This window comes from Colletes gigas, unplaced genomic scaffold, assembly GCF_013123115.1.
Source record: "Colletes gigas isolate AHSC1104 unplaced genomic scaffold, ASM1312311v1 Colletes_gigas_Sc00038, whole genome shotgun sequence".
Classification (NCBI taxonomy): Eukaryota; Metazoa; Arthropoda; class Insecta; order Hymenoptera; family Colletidae; genus Colletes; species Colletes gigas.
The window spans coordinates 1,476,336-1,497,149 of record NW_025106667.1 but is presented as its reverse complement, the minus strand read 5'-3'; the positions used below and the strand labels follow the sequence as shown (position 1 = coordinate 1,497,149).

General features: G+C 36.5%; 1 protein-coding gene across 1 annotated transcript in view; it reads right to left on the bottom strand.

The window, feature by feature from the left end:
* Window positions 1-544: 544 nt before the first annotated feature.
* Window positions 545-20,814, bottom strand: part of LOC122402642 — a 78,200-nt gene continuing 57,930 nt past the window's right edge. Inside the window, exons 2-3 of the mRNA XM_043405600.1 lie at window positions 8,767-8,998; window positions 545-3,222 (exon numbers count right to left, since the gene is read on the bottom strand). Of these exons, the coding sequence (XP_043261535.1) occupies window positions 2,891-3,222; window positions 8,767-8,998 (564 nt within the window). The 3' untranslated portion in view covers window positions 545-2,890. The remainder of the gene's footprint in view (window positions 3,223-8,766; window positions 8,999-20,814) is intronic.

Genomic DNA, 20,814 nt, shown 5'->3' with positions numbered 1-20,814 from the left:
AACAAGGATTACCATTGCTGAAAGAGTTGGTTCTCACGTAGCGCGATTAACTCTTTCAGCACAGCGTTATCTGACGTCGAGGATATTTCCAGATGAATTTCATTCTCGTTTCTCCTTCAAACCCGGCCATCGTGCTCTGAGATTTCCTCTTGTTACGAAAAGTATAATAGCAACCATTCTGCTTATACTTATGGACAGTAATGTTCTCTCAAGTATTTTATTTTTAAACGTTTCAACAAATTTTACTCCTCCTCGCGAATGATCTGTGATATTAAACTAAAATGTAAAACGTACCATAATTAAATATTTATAAATTAAGGTATATTTAATTATCAGTTAGTATTATAGTAATAACAGGTACGCGCTCATTAGAAATAAAAAATAATAATATAAGTCCACCTTAAATTGAAAAATGTGAGTAATAAATTTTAAATTTCATTTTTTCAAAAACAAAACCTCTGTGAAAAAAATTTGCAATAATTTTACAGATAATTACTGTATTTTAGAATTATATTATACAAAATTGTATAAAAAATAAATTGATCGAAACGTTCAAAATTAATGCTTCAAAGAACATTATTTAATAATTCTGTCATACTTGGAAATAACACAAATGCTTTATTGTGCTCGTATATCTTGTCGTTCGATCACCACAGTGTTAAATTAATAGAACTAATTAACAAAAACACAGGAAATACAGCAATTCCCGAATAACTGAAACGACATCAGACCCTCGGGGTTTCAGTTATCCGAGAACGGTCGAATTTTAGACATAGGAGTAATATCGATCTAATAGATGATGTTTCTTCGATGGAAATGAGTCCAAACATGAATATATTTTTAATTATTCAAATCATCTCTATGAATTTTCAAACAAAAATTTGTGTTTGGACTCATTTTCACTGGGAAATCTTTACCAATTCAACGATGGTACACTCATAAAGGTACTACATATGATAATGATAAATATAAAAATATCAATTTTTATTAATGGTGAGAATATAAACAGCAATGGAGATATTTGCCTCGAGTTATACGAAAAATTGTATCGATCTTTCGATAATTGCTGTATTTCCAGTTTCTATTAACTGATCTGTAGCTGAAAGAGCTAATCGTCGTGGCGTCGAACACTCGCTATAGCGTCCAGGATAAAGAGAGGTCGTAAATTGCTTGAAATATCAAAACAGATACGTATCGACTGCCGAGACAAATCAAGTGACTCGGGTCAGGACCGTAGAAAGAAATCTTTCACCCGGTGTCGATGTATCTACTTACTATGTACTCACGATAAATCGATGTCTGGAGAAATTTACGACCTCCCTATATCGTGAAAGCTACAGCACAAAGGAACCACTTAACCTGTCTTCTTCCGGATTTAACCCACTTTGCAGAATGGTAGGTTATAAGATTCTGTTGCTCTGATCATTCTGGGGGAAGAAATCAGCTCAAAACAGGTAATCAGTCAAATAGCGAGACAGGTATTTTACTTCAAAATAAACGGCTCAAATGCTAAAAAATGCAGGAAAAGGAACCTTAACAAGGTTGCCAGGGATTTTAGGGACTTAAATACACTACGATATCAATATTGTACTTTGGTTCGTTCTACAGTAAATTATTTGGCTCTCAAATTTGGCCTCCTTACTTAAATTGCTACGATTATACACTGGGAAAGATTCAGCACAAATTCCTGTAGGAATTTCTTTGGCATTATGTAATCCTGACTATGTCAAAATAGTAAGTAAAACTAAATCTTTGGTGCTAAAGTGAGCATCTATGGATAATCTACTGGTACCTAGACCAACTAAAAAACACAATATTGTCATCCAAGGGATTTACAATGTGCATTTACTGCCTATGATGTTGTGTAAATTAATAAGTTCTATGAGCAATTGGATCAAGTCATATTTCAGAAACAAGTTTGTTCAGTATTGATGAAAATTATTATTGTTATTACCAATAAACATAGACGTACATTGCTAAGAAGAAAATAATTTTTAAATCAAGGAATATAGAAATTTCGAAAAACAAAAACATCTGTTAGCATTCTGTAAGAGCGGGTTAAAATTGGAGGCGATAAGTTAGGTTAGGGTTTCACCATGAAAGTGTCATGATTATCGAAGATGCATGCGGCTGGACAAGAGTAGAGTTCGTTTCAGCCGTAAAAGAGAATTGATCCTGCGAATATCGAGAGAGTCATCGAAAGAAATGCGATCACAGTGCCCGATGGAACGGAATTCTATCGAGAAACAAAGATTGGAAGCAACAGATTTCGAACGAAAGACCCCGTGTCTCGTTCGCGTTTTTCGTTCGACGAGATCGTTATTACGATTGCGCCGTGGAATCGGCCATGCTCGTGCAACGGACACGAGACGCGAGATCGTTAGTTGCGTCGGCAATTAAGGGCATTCTTCCGCGATCAAAAGAGGACCCCCCGAGTACTGATATCGATTACGTCGTTAAAGACCGTTTCTCGACAGATGCTCCTCAACTATACCATCCCCCCCTCCAGCGAAAATCGGTTTTCGTCCACGTTTCGAGAGCAGATGGAAGTAAGATTCGTGTCGATTCCGATTGATCGTGACTCGAACAGTTTCCCCAGACGTTATGCAAAATGGAAACTGGAGAAATAAACGCTTCTACCGATAGTTGGCTAGCTGTCTTACGATCAGAACCTTGCACGTATCGCGATGATTGCACACATCGTCAGAAGCAGACCTTAACCTAACAGAAAACACGATAGACTTTTCAACGATGGTTCAGCAATTTTCCCGATAAATTGGATCCGATCGTTTGAAAGATAGTTTCAACAGTTTGCTTATTTCGCAAGCAACGCTCCATAACGATTCTCCTCGCGATTACTTAATTACTCGTCGTATTCTACGACCGGCCACTACCAGGAAACGAGTAGAACGCTGGAGGATAAGATGCTCATCAACGTCACCCAGCCGATCAGCTCGAAGGATCCTCTTCTCCAGGGGGCGTAGTTCATGCAGGTTTCCCGGATGTTCGCGATGTTCAGCCCGCGACGACCGAGCAGATTGTGGACACCTCGTTTGTCGCTCTTTTGGAGGATGTGCTCCCGCGCCAGCAGCAGAGAGTACAGTTGATTGTCGGGTCTACCTGAGCAGAAGGTCAGCACCATGTCGGAGGCCACGGCCTTCATCACGTGGACCTTCCCGGTGAACTGGTTGTACTGCCTGTCTCTCGTACTCGCCAGCGTACCTGTTGACATCATCAACTTCGATTCATTCTCTTACAGATACATATATGCACTTATGTTGCCTGCACTGATACCATAAAGAGATCACTTGTTGCTGAAACCCCCACTCCATATCCACCAAAGATACATTTTTCTTCTATTCATGGCTAGTGGTTGGGATTTTTTGGATAACTGGTACAGCCTTATCCAAGGCTTGGACTTCGAGGTGGAGAGGAGGTTAACGCGAAAATGCGTTTTGTCACTCGGTCTGGGGTAGCAGAACAAACGTTGCATTCGATTTGGTTTTTGGAATTCATTCGACATGAATTTTTCAAAGTGAATTTCTATGAATTACACGTAGAATATTTTCGATGCACTTTCAGGAATCGGTAGAAATGACTTCGTAAACAATATCGCGGGAAGAAAGTAGTAAACATTAGCAAGAGATTGCTATAATGTTATCCGAATTTTCGGTACAAATACCCCACGTGTGTCGATAATATTTTAATCATTTTTACATTAAATTACTAACAGAGCCAGGGATATTTTCCAACAGCTAAATTTATTGTGATTATCATCGTGCTTGATTCATCCCCCCAATAATACGGTTCTCGAAGGTTTTTCTGTAATATAAATGGTATTGGAAAACGTAGAAGGTTTCTACTTCTCTGCATACGTTGGAAATTATTGGAACATTTACATATATGGTTTGAAAAATAATATCGTGACTGCATTATCGTTGACGTCGGCACGTATCACGGATAAAACGTAACGCGCGTTATTAGTATGGAAAATGACTGTCACGCGTCCAGTACGTGCCAATCGCAATAACGTCGATGCGACGTCCCATCGCAATATTGCAGCGCCGTCCATTAAACTGTTTCGCTGTGTAAATGGTCACTAGTTCGAAGATATTGACGTATAATAGCATAAAATTAATTGTAGCCATTGTTCAAACGCGTAAAATTCGTTAAGAGATATGGGAACAGTATTTTTGCATTTTCTGTTCATTTCTACTATCAAATATTACTTATTATACATACTGTCACGGTATCTGTCGTAATACAAGTAGAATAGGGATTACTTTTTATATTTTTGAAAAGTAGTATTTTCGAAATCTATTGGTTGTGTGTGTAGGTCGAATTATTCTTAATTTCGTTTTAATGGATTTCGACTAAATCTCAATGAGTAACTAGAACATTATGCATTTTCTCACATATCACGAAAATATCTTCCGATTCGTTATGAAAATTAGAAAGGCGGAGAACTGAAAAGAAATCGACAACGGAACTTTAAACGTTAATAACATTTTAACGAAGCCTCGATCAACAAATTGATGTTCTTGATTTTCGTCTTATTTTGAGATTATCAAATTTCGTACGAGTTTCATCAAAATATTGCATCCGTGGCGTAAATAAAAAATGGTAAATGCGAATCTTTAAAATGTCATAACTTCTGAACGTATTGAAGGATTTTAATGTTTGAAGCGGCAAATAACGCGTATTTTGGTGAAGAATATGTAGGCATTATAACAATAGTGAAAAAGTTGATCCTTAATCCCGTAAAGTTAGAAAAACCCCATAAAAATGGTCCAATTTTCAAACGGCCATAACTCCTACAATAGTGAACATATTTCAATGAAAATTTTTTCTAAAGTAGAGCTCATCGGTGCCTATAAAAAAGTATTAGACATTTTTTCTGTAGAGCGTGAAACAAATTTATTAAAAATGAAAAACAATTTTTTAAGAAAAATCAACCAGGGGGTGGTGTCTAAATTTTTCGACGACAAAAAAAATTTCAAATCGTTCTGAAAAAATTATTTCTAGCTAAGGGGGTCAATTACAATTATTTTTGGTGAATAGACATACCCCCGAAATCCTACACAGTTTCGAAAAAAAATTCAAATAAATATATCGCGCATAGCACTTTTTTTTCCGTGACTTATTTTTGCTTTTCTTCTTGTATACAACTGTTCTGCTCAACATAGAAATGTTTAAAACCATACAATATAGTTATCTATTAAAGAGAATACAAAAATTCAAAGTATAAGATGCTTTTTCTCGCGAAAAACGTCGAAAAAATCGGTTTTTGATTTTTCCTACTACGGCGCACCCTAGCAAAAAATCTGAAAAAATTCAGGGAGATAACCAATGACAATACGCATTTACAGTAATTATAGAAATCTAGTGTCTCGAAAGCTTCAAAACGAAATCCGTATTTTTCTGTGTTTTTTTGCGTTTTCAATTTTTCACACGTAGGATTTGGAATCGAAAAATCGAACAAAATTCTCAAACACGTATCTCAATAACCACAATGCACCAGATTTTTTTCATAATTTTTGTACTCGATTAAATAGGGGAAATAGGCAGAAATTCGTTGATCCGAATTATCTCAATAACTATCCTTCCATCGTATGTCACATTTGGTTCAAGGGCACATTTGACCCCCTTATTCGGCTATACCCTTTGGAATATATGCATACGTTATATGTGGGAGAGTAAATATACTAAATATATCGCTTTCTATAAATCAATTATGTTGGCGCTCCTGTTAAAAATTGTTATCTCGGTAAAAACTGCAAATAACGAACAGATAAAAATGTAATATATCGGAAAATAAAGTTTCAAGAAAAATACATCACTACACCGGAATAAAAACCAATTTCACAGTTTTAAAAACTTTAATTCGATGTTGTAATTCGAACTGCCATCACTGCTCAGAAAAATAACCATATAATCCGACGCATAGTTAAATTTTCTTGGTAGAAACGCGGCGAAACGAACAAATTATGAACAAATATCGTGAATTTACTTATTCTATACTCTAAATGTTACATAAAAGTTTGCACTGATTGCCTCTAACCGGACAACTGTTTCTAATTTACAGACAAGCTACCGCGAAACATTAGTGAACGTGTTAAATAATTCTTCGCTCTCCATTCGATAATTATAGACACGTTGATATTAATATTAATGTTCCATTCTTTCGATCAAGTTCTATTTCAGCGAAGTTTCGAGGCTCGTCTTCCATTCGAAACGACCGGGGACGCAATTTATTCCCCATAATCGTATCGCGAACGAACGCCTCGTTCCATTTTCCAAACACCGGGGGAACTCGTGAAATAAACGTGTTCGAGCAACGAGGAACATAACTTGACGGGACAAATTTCGTGTTCAGAGTCGAACGAGGAGTGGGGGATTTGAAAAGAGCTTCGACAGATCTTGATTCCCGATGCATTGTGCGGGCATTCGTGGCGTTCGTTCGTCGAGGAATCGGCGGGAAGAATAGCTCCGCGAAATTAAAAAAAGGAACAGGAACCACCGAGGGGCTTTTTGAAAAATTATTTTTCGCCCCGATGATCGCGTGTCGATTTTACACGAGTTTTTCCCGCCACCCTTCCTCCACGTTTCCACCACATCCGTAATTAAAAGGGACGCCAACGCCAGCAGCGCCATCTTTGTTTCGTTTGTCGATTACATTGTTACTTTGCTTTGATCATTTTTTAAACAATTTTCTTGCGTTTCTAGCATCTCCCAAATCACAGAATACTGCTCTCAAGTATTTTATTAATCATTTTCTTTTTTATGTGTTACGTATAAATTGTAAATATGTTTGATTTAAAGATCGATAATCTTTTCTATATTTTTTTTTTGTCCCTCGACAATTTGATTACTGATCGTTAAATAATAAAATAACAAAAATTGCACTTGATATGCATCCTGTTTGAGAAATGATTGAGATTTGGCAGCCTAAGTTATCTTCTTTATCATCTTCCCAGTTACATTTTAACCGCGAACGTATCAAGTGACCGTAGTGCATTAATTATTTAACTGTGTTTTTGTTTTCATCATCGTCTTACAATTTCTGTAATCTCATCATAATATTTCAATCAATTCATTAATTCTATTAATAAAAATATGAATCTGTATAAAGATCCACAGTGTAGTAATTAGCCAGTGAGTTTCTGAATCACTGTAAAAAATAATAGAAAGAATGATTAAAAAATCTTTACTGTTAAATATCTTGGAAAGAATTGACCATCTAAAATGACGTTAGTAGATGAATTAAATAAGTTTCGTTAAAAAGTAAGCGCCACGCTCCATGTGGTTTCCTTGTTAGCCGCAAAGTAGAATAATTCAGACCTTGGCCAGATCTTAGTTAGAGCAACTTAGTCGTGAACTAGCTTAACCCAATTCTTGTTTGCAATTAGAGCTACCACAGATCAGATTCCATAAACCTCGTTATGTAAACTTCGTCTTGGAAATGTTCTGTCGACTGTGTTTATCTCTGCACTGTTTCCAGTGCTCTTAACTTCGTTTTCGCTTTGTTTAACTCTATCTGATCGCGTTTGGTCGGCTCGTCGATCATCAGAGCTAGCAAAGCTAACCAGACACGAAGATTCGAACTGACAGCCGCTGAGAACAACTTTTACGGTTGCAGTTTCATTCAGACGCTATCCTAAGCGTCTATATGTGAAAAGAACACACAAACTCTAGAAAACTGAAAATATTTATCTGGAAATCGCTCGATGGTTTCCTTCGTAAACCTGTTATTTATTATTTCCAAATTCTGCGGGCTCTAAAACTCTATGTTGTTCGTTTAAACAACAAAGAGTCAAGAATCGAAATTCTTTCGGAAGAATTTCACAACATCTTCCCCATTCTTCGTCGTCAAAGGCCTCTGAGACCACTCAAAGAGCGTACGGAGCAGCATTTAATGGCGTGTTTCTAATTTTCTTGCAAGCACAGGCATCCGTCGTTCAATCAAAGCTCTTGTTTATTTCATTCGGTTGCTTAGAGAAATTACTGTTTCAAAAAGTCTCGTAAAATTAGATTCCTCGAGAAAATATCGAGACAAGAAATTATTTAAATATTTTTCGAGCGACACGATTCGTAAATTGAACAAACGTGATTCGCAAATTAAACAAACAAGATTCGTAAATTGAACAAACGTGATTGGCAAATTGAACAAACGTGATTCGCAAATTGAACAAACACGATTCATACATTTAACAACGCGATTCGCAAATTGAATAAACACGATTCATAAATTGAACAAACACGATTCGTAAATTGAACAAACACGATTCGTAAATTAAACAAACGTGATTCTCAAATTGAACAAACACGATTTATAGATTGAAGAAACACGATTCGTAAATTGAACAGACATGATTCATAAATTGAACAAACGTGATTCGCAAATTGATTATAATTTTGGATGATTTTAAGATTGAACGTTTCAAAATCATGTAGTCGTATAAAAAATCGAGAAATGATAAAAAAAATCACACCAAATCATGACCCATGTGTCCCATTAACTATTAGTGAATCATTATTTCATTGTGGGTATATTTGTATGAAACCACTTTTTGCCGCGTTTTGGCATGCAATGGCCCCACTGTGCGTCGTTTCGAAAATATCGAGACAAGAAATTATTGAAATATTTTTCGAGCGACAGTGAACGAAATTCATCGAAATCCGAATCGAAAAGTTTGTCGAGGATCCACAGAATCTGTAGATTCCCCGTTTTTTGTCGCGAGCTTTCAACGATGGAAGTCGAGTTACCGTTTTGCTGAGAGCTGGAGATCCAGACGCCTGGTTTCCTAGAGATGTCCGGTATCCGGAAGGTGTATTCGAGATTTCCAGCCTCCTCGGTCCATAAAAGCTTCAGCGAGGAGTACTCGAGTGCCCGCAGCTTGACAATCGGACAGGAATCGACGATGTACGATCCGCTTACAGGCTTCAGCGGATCGATTTTGTGCTCCAAAACCTCCACCACGTACCACTTGCCCATTATCTGAAATTAATAGAAGCACACCTATGGATTTATTACGTCCACGTTCGACGAAACGTTTCGATCGAAACTTACGCGGAATTTCAAGGATCCAATGAAATTTTAATGGTCAGTGCCTTAAATATTTTACAGAGGGATGTGTTAACGATTCTAAAGGAACCTTAACATCGCGGGGTTCATGATACGGACGTGACTTCTCCGCTATTTTTCACGATTCGCGACATTTTTAAAATAGCAAAACGGAATGTCTTTGCTATACCAATATTGCATAGAACAGAAATTGCAACACCGAACAAAGGAATGTTAATCTATTGAAATAGAAGGTGCATAAATAGTTTATTAGCCTGAGCTAAACAATGTTAGTATTCGATAATGACCTTCTACGTGTTAACCCTGACCTGAAAGTTAAGGCAGTCGTAGTCGATTGCTATCGAATTTAGGCCTCAGTTCGGTACCACTAAACCGAGCCATTCATTAGATTCCATGAGATGAAATTCCAGCGATGGCGGACCAACCAACGCGTCCCATCGATTTCACCGTTAAATATCGAATCCAAAGTTCTCGAATGCGAGCAAACGGCCGGGATATGCATTAAAGTTAATTTACAACCCTTAATATCAGCTGGCTCGCGAGAGAGACTCGCTCGGTGAGATAATCCAGAGACTTTGGTGTTGGTACAGATAAGTCCAGAAGGTGCTCGAAGCAAATTAGAAGCGATTTATTGGCTAAACGGTCGCTGGTGATCAACCCAAGAGAAATAAAGAGAAATAATATGAATGACCTCAAGATCGCGGTGGATAAAACACTTTTGCCTCGTTTTGCTTCGATAAAACGTAAACGAGGGTTTTTAACAAATATAAAACAAAAGGAAGAATAGAGAGGGTGTACCAGTATCTGTGATGCAACCGGGGAGTTCCCTATTAAAATTGAAAAATAAAATTTTTTCCTTCGAGGCTTCGTTGTTGAAAAAATCAATTTTTAATACGCGTGCACTTAATTGTGGTTTATTGTTAGATGGACGAATCTCGATACAGACATTTATTATGGTTTTTGCTCCTCTGTACGTGTGATATCATCCCCTGAGCACGTACAGTAATGATTCGTGGCGTCGCCACCAGAGGGGTCGCGCTCTCACAAGCGCTCGACCGATCGCGGTATTATGTTTTGATAATTAGTTTCTTCGATAGAAAAGTAAATGTCCTCACGGAACGAAACAAGTATGAACTGTAGGTGTAAGAGTAATTCGCGCGTCAGAAGCGAACATCGAGCCCTCAGAAACGGGTGGCTGGCTTGACGCGCGACGACATGGGGATAATCAGCAAGCGAAATGGACAATGCTTTGCCCGCGGGAGTAATTAAAAGTCGCGTAAACGCGAATCTGGCTACCATGGAAATCTCATTTGCCGCGATTCCAGCCAACGGATGAACGCTCTTCGAACCCCGCGCTATCGACTAGCCTCGTTTTAATGAATGGACAGAACAGCTCGTCACTGCGACTGAAAACAACTCAACTATTGTGTCACTCGAGACCGATGAAATACCTTTTTTACTGATTAATTCGACACGCTTCTCTCGAAATGGTGGAAATCATTTCAGAAGCGAATTCAAAACGCAATAATAATAACTAGACTTTCTGTGTTTCATTACTCAGCGCACTAATCCGTTGCAGTAGCCAGCCAATAATTCTGGCAAAAACAAATTCTGTTCTTCAAAGTCCTACTTCTTTCTCGCAATAATCAAAATTTCATGATATACTGCCCAAATTTTTTACTTTGTTTCTCAGTTGGATTCAGTTTCATGTAATCATTTTATTAACGATAGCTCCGATATACATATAATTCAACGTTACAGATTTTTAATATATTTCGACTGCAGTGGTGGTTCTTTAAATGAGAATGATTCGTAAGTTGAACATTTCTATTCCTTTCAACTGGGAGGATCCCTATTGGAGCCAGTGAAACGTGAAAAACGACATTTGTGATAAACGATACCAAGTGATTCTTAAAATGAACCCTAGACGTGATTCATAAATTGAGCATTTCTATCCCTTCCAACTTAGGAGATCTCTCTTCTAGCTCTGTGACTCGGAGATGGTGGGCCAATCGATATACAATAATGTTTCTTAAAATGAACCCCATGATTCGTAAATTGAACATATCTATCCCTCCCAGCAAGGGGGAGGGGAATCTCTCTTGGAGCCAATTAAACATGAAAGATATCATTTAAAAAACGATACGATCTGAGGTGACAGCGACGATTTGTATAAAAAGCAATGTTATTTTTCTCACTCGCTGTCTTTTTTTCGGTTACTGACTATGCTTGACGTCAAAAGATAAATACAATTTCGAGGCTGAACGATACAGCTCTGTGTAAGAATATGCTTATACTGTACGGAAAGTGAGCATGCTAACTCCATTTTAAGAATCATTACTATGTACATATAGAAAAATGTTTAAAAGTGTGGAATCTGAGAGAATGATCTAATCAACCTTGATGGATAGAGTAAAAATAATATGTTACTATGTTACAGCATGAACGATGTTCATTTTAAGAATCATTATGGTAGAAAGATTTGTTTCATACGACGTCGAGTGGGATGGTGTTAATAGAACAGTATTTGTACAAAGCCTACTGTGCACAGCTCGTTTTCTCGAGCCAACTATCCAATTTCCCTCATTTTCTCGGCAAACGCGTTTCCCGGACTAAAGGTAACGCAATTTAATCCGGCAGACAATTCGGCAAGTTATTTGACAGCAGCCGCTAAAAACACGGCCAGAATAACGCTCGTGTCCGTACGTGAGATAATTAAAATTAACAAATGGCAACGCGTAGATTCGAGCGTGAATATAACCGGTTTGACCGCTCAGAAACGCATAGAAGCAATTTATTGAAGCAGAGATGCGCAAAGTGGGGCCAATCAGAGTCAGGAAAATTTTACTTACGAACGCAGATTCTATCATCCGTGAATTAACTTTTTTGACTAGTTTAACAATATTCGTCAACGAATTCTAATTTACGCGCGAAACGTAAACGGGAGCTAGAATTAAAAAATAATATTTGTTGCCAATACGAGCATTTTATTCAGTTACAAAGGTAATTTTAATGCGACTTAGGTAAACAACGTACGGATAAAATGTTTAAAAAAGTTTAAATACACCTATTTTTGAACGATACAATAGAGCCTGTAAACAAATGTGTAATTATGATTAATCATTCGAGATTGAAATATAGTATCTAATTGCTGTTGTTACTGACTTATTTTATTTGGTATAGTAGGAAATAGGATTGTGGGGGCCGGTGCATTAAAGCAAGACGGTGATGCACACCGAGCGCATTTATTCCGTCGGAATTGCAGAGGAAACGTACCTTTGTCGAGGTTCACAGTCCCGCGTAATTACGTTACGCAGTTTTATGAAAGACATATACTTTCGAGGGCCCTTCGTTAGTCGCGCGGATATTTTGCAATATCGTGTTTCGCGGGCGTATTCATTCTTCCGAGGCGGGGGATGGGGGGTAATTGCACACCCGCTACGACATCTCCCAGTCGTTTGTTTCGGGGCACTAGAATATAATTGCAGGGTGTACCGGTTGAGCTTCAGTGCGGTTCCTCACCGAAGAATAGCGCGGAACAAAGGCTCTCGAGATCAAACATTTCAACGAAGCTTCGTTTCCTCTTTTTTGTTTCGATGCAACCCATGTAGCAGATGTTACAGCCACGCGACACGATACGATCTTTAAATAACTACGGTGGGTTGCTGCAATTAACTATCGATTCATTTCTTTAAACAAAATTCATCCAAATCAATAAGGAAATAGATCGAAATTATTGCTCCCTGGACCACTAACACGTCTTTGCTTATTCAGATTAGTACGGTGATGATTTTTAAAATTAGATTCGTTAAATGATCATTCGTGATTCATAAATTGAACAACGCGATTGGCAAATTGAACAAACAGGATTCGTAAATTGAACAAACACGATTCGTTAATTGAACAAACGTGATTCGCAAATTGAACAAACAGGATTCGTAAATTGAACAAACACGATTCATAAATTGAACAAACGTGATTCGTAAATTGAACAAACGTGATTCGTAAATTGAACAAACGTGATTCGCAAATTGAACAAACACGATTCGTAAATTGAACAAACACGATTCGTAAATTAAACAAACAAGATTCGTAAATTGAACAAACGTGATTCGCAAATTGAACAAACACGATTCATGAATTGAACAAACACGATTCATAAATTGAACAAACGTGATTAGTAAATTAAACAAACGTGATTCGTAAATTGAACAAACACAATTCGTAAACTGAATAAACGTGATTCACAAATTGAACAAACATGATTCATAAATTGAACAAACGTGATTCACAAATTGAACAAACATGATTCATAAATTGAACAAACGCGATTCGCAAATTGAACAAACACGATTCATAAATTGAACAAACATGATTAAATCATCAAAATTTGTTTTCTTTCCAAATTTCGAAAAAATTTCTTAAATTTCTGTTTAAAATTTGAAACAAATGAATAGATTGAAAACTTTCAACCAAAATTAGATAGCCACTGTTTACTAAATTTACATAAGAGAGTCCTGTTATTTTTTAATATACCACCGGTGTTGTATTAGTAAACTTTCAGGAGTACGCGTTGTACATTTAATTACCAGACACGATATGAAAAAGCAACCAGGACCGAGTGCAACAAGAACCATAAAAGAATGCCTCTTTAACGTGTTCGAAACTAATACTCTTTGAATAAATTTAATTTGCGTGCGCAGTCATGCTCGTTTACATCGGGACGCGCGAATGAACGCGTACAACGACGAGGCAACCGTTGAAATATTCCATTCGACGCTGAGCAAATTCGACTGTTCATTACTTTAATTAGTTCACACCCGGCTCTGAAATTACGAGTACTCTGGCGCGACGCAATAGCGAATGTAACAGTAGGAACGTACGCTGGTCAAAGGTTGCGTTTAATGTACAGAACGGTTTGTAATTGACTGGTTGCGCGATCATCAGAAAATTGATCGTATAAAAATTGAAAGATTTCGACGAAATAACTGCTCGTTAAAACGGCTCGTTGCCTTTGTCATTAAAACAGAGACAATCGAGAGAAATTTAAGTAATATTTCTACGCTAACGACTGCAAATTAATTGACTTTTTTAACGACCAGTAATTCGGTAATTGTCATCATCGATGGGTAACGTAATTTTTCATTTTACCACACTGTAAAAGTTTAAAAAATTTATTTTTATATTTGTAAATTTATATTAAATTTATTTTATAAGTCTGAAAAATTTATTTTTCTAATAAATGAATGCCAAATTAGAAGCACGTTAAATCACAATTATTCTCGTCAACGACCATTACACTCTATCTAAGACCAATTTAATTTTCGTTATTAACATTGAAATTAATTTTCTTACGCTCCACATAATTTGCTGGTAAGTAAATTATTATAATTGATATAAAAATTTTAATTATTATATAACAACAATTATTTTTGATGAGTTTGTTATTCAACGACGCTTAAGAACCGTTAAATACGTTAGTTTAATGTTAATTTTGTGTTAGTTAGGAGGCTGGTTAAAAAAGTTATACTGTTCTCAAAAATAATTGCATTACGAACGGAATTAAATTTCACTTGTTGGCGCCATTTATTCTCCCCCCCCTCTTGAAAAGACAAATAGGAAGAGGAACTGTTGGAAACAAGCAAAATATTATAGCGAGCACATCGTCGTACAAACTGTAAATTTCAAGTTGCGTTGAATACTGGTTTTGTCGCAAGAAACCTCACATTGTCTGGCGCTGGCATTTCTGTAACCAGTGTTCCTTAACATAGAAAAAGAGAGAACGAAGATACAAAAATTATTCTAGAGAATTTCCCGCAAAGAAAATCCTATTAAATTGATAATATCTTCCTCACCTTTTGAACAGAAATTTTTAAAAGTATTTGCTCACACGCCACATTCACCAAAAACTAATCGAAAGAAATAGTTTTTAAAATTGATAAAATTGTCATTTCTACAATTACTTGGCAGAAACGGTGTCCAAAATTATAAATCAAATTCCATACGTTTTATACAGAGAATTAGCATCGAATGTAAATGCTACTCGAAGGTTCAAAATATCGATGAATCATCTATAAGGTAATTATAAGATCTATTATATTTATCATTTAGAAATAAAATGTTCAAGGTTCTCATAAATGATTTTTGAAAATTAAAATATAGTTGAACGCTTTTCATTAAAACATTGACATTTTCAAATTGATTACCCACTGATAAGCCTGCAGATTGTTGTATTTTGTTTGTTATAAGGTTTGCTTTTATTATATGTTAACAAAAATAGTCATAGTCATTCCATAAGCCAGTGTGGATTCCAAACATGGAGCTTTGACACAATGTCTATGAATATATAATGTTTCATACATCTTCTGAGCTAACAAATTTTGTATGTTTTCTATTAAATTGCAAATGTTATTTTCATTGAAAAAATGTCGAAAGCTGGGAACTTGTGAGACCAGCCTCCTACGAATGAAACACGTTGATGGCGTGAAACGCCGTAGTTTCCCACCATAAAATGAGCCAACACTAATGTTTATGGTACTTTGGGCTGATCGAAATGGCTACCGACATTTGCGTTCCTTTCCATTCGAAATCGAGCGCCATTTGTCACTAATATTGCTTGATCCACCGCGCGGACCGTTCTATGGCAAACGATGCTCCGTTATTAGCTGGCCTCACGACAGAGCTTTCTTGTAAAATTCAACGATGTCGGCCAGAATTCACATGCTGCGAAACGGCCTTTATTGCGCTGGGAAACCTGGCGTAAATCACCGTCTCCGAAGTGGACGAGAAGAACCCGCCTCGCCTCTGCCACTGGACGAGAATTAACGAGATAATAAATACGCTTTCCGTCGATTTACCGACCAACAAAATGAGAAAACCTCACCCAACGCTTCCTGCAACCTCGCTTAAATCCCATAAGAAGCTTTCGAACCGTTTAAACTTTCTTTATTCTTTCCACTATGCTAATATAGTACATATGTTCATCGCATTATCTTGCGTAAAGGGTATAGCCGAATAAGGGGGTCAAATGTGACATACGATGGATCCATCGATAGAGCATCAAGAAAAAACGTTCTGTGCCAAATTTTAACCCTCTATCTTGTTTGGAAGGGTAGTTATTGAGAAAATTCGGATTAACGAATTTCTGCCCTATTTCCCCTATTTAATCGAGTACAAAAATTATGAAAAAAATCTGGTGCATTGTGGTTATTGAGATACGTGTTTGAGAATTTTGTCCGATTTTTCGATTCCAAATCCTAGGTGTGAAAAATTGAAAACGCAAAAAAACACAGAAAAATACGGATTTCGTATTGAAGCTTTCGAGACACTAGATTTCTATAATTACTGTAAATGCGTATTGTCATTGGTTATCTCCCTGAATTTTTTCAGATTTTTTGGTAGATTGTGCCTTAGTAGGAAAAATAAAAAACTGATTTTTTCGACGTTTTTCGCGTGAAAAAGCATCTTAGACAGTGAAAAACTATTTGTTTATTAATATTTAAAAAATATTTTCACCGAAAATATACGCAAAAACAATTATGGAGCAGTTTCTATTCCATCATTTCTCTAGTCGTGTATTATAAACATGTAGTTTCTGCATACTTCACTTTGAATTAAAATATTAGGTTGGGGAAAAAGAAATCCATTATTTTCATGTTCAAATATGTACCGTTTTGTTTTATAGTTTGTTGCCGTTCGATTAATAAGTCGAAAATCAAGAATACCAATTTGTTGATCAAGGCTTCGTTAAAAAGTTATTAACAAAATTATTAATTAAATATGTCCATCTATACGAATTTTTTTTTCATAACTGCGTAGGATTTTGGGGGTATCTCTATTTACCAAAAATGATTGTAATTGACCCCCGAAACCGAAAATAATTTTTCCAGAACGATTTGAAATTTTTTAATTTTCTCGAAAAATTTCACACATTCTCGAATTTTTTTCTCGAAAGTGGGTAGGATTTCGACGGTATGTCTAATGATAAAAAATGATTGGAATTTACCCCCGCAACCGAAAATAATTTTTTCAGAACGATTTGAAATTTTTTTTTTTCGTCCGAAAATTTTGGCACCTACGCCCTGTCGATTTTTCTTAAAAATTTGTTTTTGATTTTTAGTCATTTTGTTTGACGTTCTATAGAAAAGTTGTCCAATACTTTTTTGTAGGTACCCATGAGCTCTACTTCAGAAAAAAGTTTCATTGAAATATATTCACTATTGTAGGAATTATGGCTGTTTGAAGATTGGACCATTTTTATGGGGTTTTTCTCATTTTGCGGTATCAAGGATCAACTTTTTGCATATTTTTGCGATTTCTACGTATTCTTGATTAAAATACGCGTTGTTTGCCTTTTAAAACATTAAAATCCTCCAATCCGTTCAGAAGATATAATATTTTAAACATAAGTATGAAGTTTCAGTGAAACATGTCAATGTATGGTCAGACATCACATTTTCAGTAATGAATTTTTTTCTCGAAAGTGCGTAGGATTTCGAGGGTATACGTATTGACAAAAAATGATTGTAATTGCCCCCTGTAACTAAATATAATTTTTTCAGAACGATTTGAAATTTTTTAATTTCGCCGACAAAATTTCAGCATTTACTCGAATTTTTCTCTCGAAAGTGCTTAGGATTTCGGGGGTATGTCTATTCATCAAAAATGATTATAATTGACCCCTGCAATTGAAAATAATTTTTTCGTGAATGATTTTAAATTTTTTAATTTAAGTGTTAATAACTTTTTAACGGAGCCTCCATCAACAAATTGGTACTCTTGATTTTCGTCTTATTTTGGCCTCCAGAATCTCCCCCTGTACGTCACTAAAGCCATCTAGGTGAAAAATAATGGATTTCTTTTTCCCCAAACTAATATATGGTGCAAAATTACATGAAAAATTTTAGTTTTTTATTTATTTCAGGTACCCTAGTTTTAGAAACATTGAAACATAAATAAATCTCTCGTTGATAACTATTTCTTCGTTAGAGAATTTCAGTAGTATAGGTCAGTCGTCGGACCAGTTAGTTGGTTATACTACTTGAAAGTAGCGTGACCAGATTATAGTCAGGCGCGACTTAATTTAATATTCGGAAAATTTCAATATTTTTAAAAAATGTGGCATATATAATAATACATTATTAGATTAAAACCAAAATTTCTTTTTAATTATAATATTTTTATTACTTGGAATAACTTTGAAATGTATATCATAAAATTGGTGAAAAATTAATGTTATTAAATTTCTGCAAAGGTACTCATTCTCGTAAATTGAATTATATTAATCGTAAAGGTTACATCACAACCGCGTTTGCAGCACTAATTTTTACAATCTCAAAGTGTTTTTGCCCCATCGTTTGGACAATGCCATACAATTACACTCATAAAAGGATGTAATAAATATTCCTTCTGTCCATGGCGAGCCGCGGGAAGTGGAAAGCGAACAAATAAACGGGCCAGCTCCTGGGAACCGGTCGCAGATAAATTTTCGTTTATTGCTCCTGGCCACTACAGTTGCAGTTAATAAATTTATACGCGTGCATACGTGGATACTCTCGAAACGAATACTTTTTCCAGTTACATCTCCTGCTATTTAATAGTATAACGGATTATCATCGATTTATTCGTAATTTCCAACTGCTTCCAAGTTATAATAGCATGAGATTATCACTATCATTCACAAAACGATTTTAAAAAAATACATTTGCCGTTTAAACCGGTTCTATATTTTGATCCAAGTATTTTAAAAACGAGAAGATTTCTTTCGTTTTGCTTTAACGTTTGTTCTATGAAACACAAACAGTTTTCGATGTCTCTAAATTTGAATTACTTTACACTTAGCCTTGTACATATGTAATGTTATAATTTTATAATTTTCCAATTATGGGGAATACCAAAAGGGGTCAGTCAAGAACAACGCGAAGAGCTCCTCTCCGAAAGAATCTACATTCGATGTTTATTCTCGATCGTCTCACTTTTACACTTTTCACAGCAATCGCGCGTGTTTAAAAAAACCTGACTTCCTCTTCTCCCCATGCGCGCGCAGGAGCCTTTAAAAACTAGTCTCGAGGAAGTGAACTTCCTTACACATATGTACATTTCTTTAGTCAACAAATAAAAATATAGTTATAGTTTTCTAGGTAATATTTGGGATTGTTGTTCTCTTCAAGGGTGCAACATAATAAACTGAAACTTTTTATGCCAATTAACACTAAATGATCAATCTTTAAGAAAACCATACGCTCGTGGTCTGTCTTTTTTCCAGGAATAATGTCCGTGGCGCGACAAAATAGAAAAGCCCTAATTTTACACGTAACATTTTCCGGTGGCTGTAAAAAACTACCACGATTTTAAGAACGAAATGAACGTGTCTGGGATGTCGTGACTCGGACCATTTGGAAGGAAGAGATTCGCGCGCGATTTGTTATCGGATTCATGATTCGTGAAAGATGCGGGGAACCGAGAAAAAAATGACAGAAAGAGGTCGTAAAGATGCAAATGCGCGTTTCGAGGAAAAATTGGTGGACGTCGGAGCCGAAAAGAGTCGAAGTTGATTTAATCTCGGTGTATTTTGAGCCCTCGTACCCTTGTTCGATGGTAACTGCTTCGGAGGATGATATGTGACCAGATTTCACTATGTGATCCACGGAACCTGACGACCCCGGTCATTAAATTCAGAACCAAAGGACGACATTTTTCTCGAATTGAGAGCCGTGACTGGAATTCGAACGTTTCCACGATACTTTGGAAGTGGTTCTAGTATTGTTTTAGGAGAGAATCATTCCTTCTCTTTCGTGTTGTACTTTATATTACATTTTTGTTTTAATTTATTGAATATCTGGATATTTTTTCTTTTTTTTAATTCGAGTTTTACGTCGCATCGACCTATGGGTCATTAGCGACGATTAGGATCTGTTTCCTTCTTTCTGTCCGGTCATATGCAGTGGTAGATGTTGATGTTCTTTAGGTAGTTCAGGGTATTTTCTATGTGCTTCTTTGTCGTCAGAACTTCTGTCGATGTTATTTTATATTTCTGCCTTTGAGTGTTGAATCTCCTGCATTCGAATAATAGGTGGTTGGTTGTAATGGTTTCCTTGCAGACAGTGCACATTGATGGTTCTGTTTTCTTAATTAAGTATTCATGTGTGAGTTTGCAGTGACCAGTTCTAAGCCTGGCCATGATTATCCTGTCTTTCCTTCTCATATTGCTGCTAGGCATTATTTGGAAGAAATCTTGGGTAACGTCATGTGTTTTTATTTTCTTGGATGTGGTCCATATTTTATTCCATGTTTGTTGTTCGATATGGCCTAATGCAACGATGAGGTTTTGGTGTGGGACTTGTCTGACGATGTTATCTGGTGGAAGTGCTGTTGCTTCTTTAGCGGCTATGTCGGCTGCCTCATTCCCTTTGATGCCTTGGTGAGATGGAACCCAGGCTAGGGTTATTTGTTTACCGTTATTGATGAGATCCGTATAGGTATAATGGATGTTTAGAATGACTCCATGTTCGGTTCCGCGATTTATATTTGCTATTGCCATGAGTACACTCATTGAATCGGTGAAAATGATGGAGAGTTGGACATTGTGGTTACGTATGTGGTTAAGAGCTTCAAGAACTGCCCAGGCTTCTGCTGTAAAAATGGATGAGGTTATTGGGAGGTGGAATTTCTTTGTCGTGGTGTCGCAGACGATGGCAGCTCCTACTCCCTGGTGAGTCTATGATGCATCA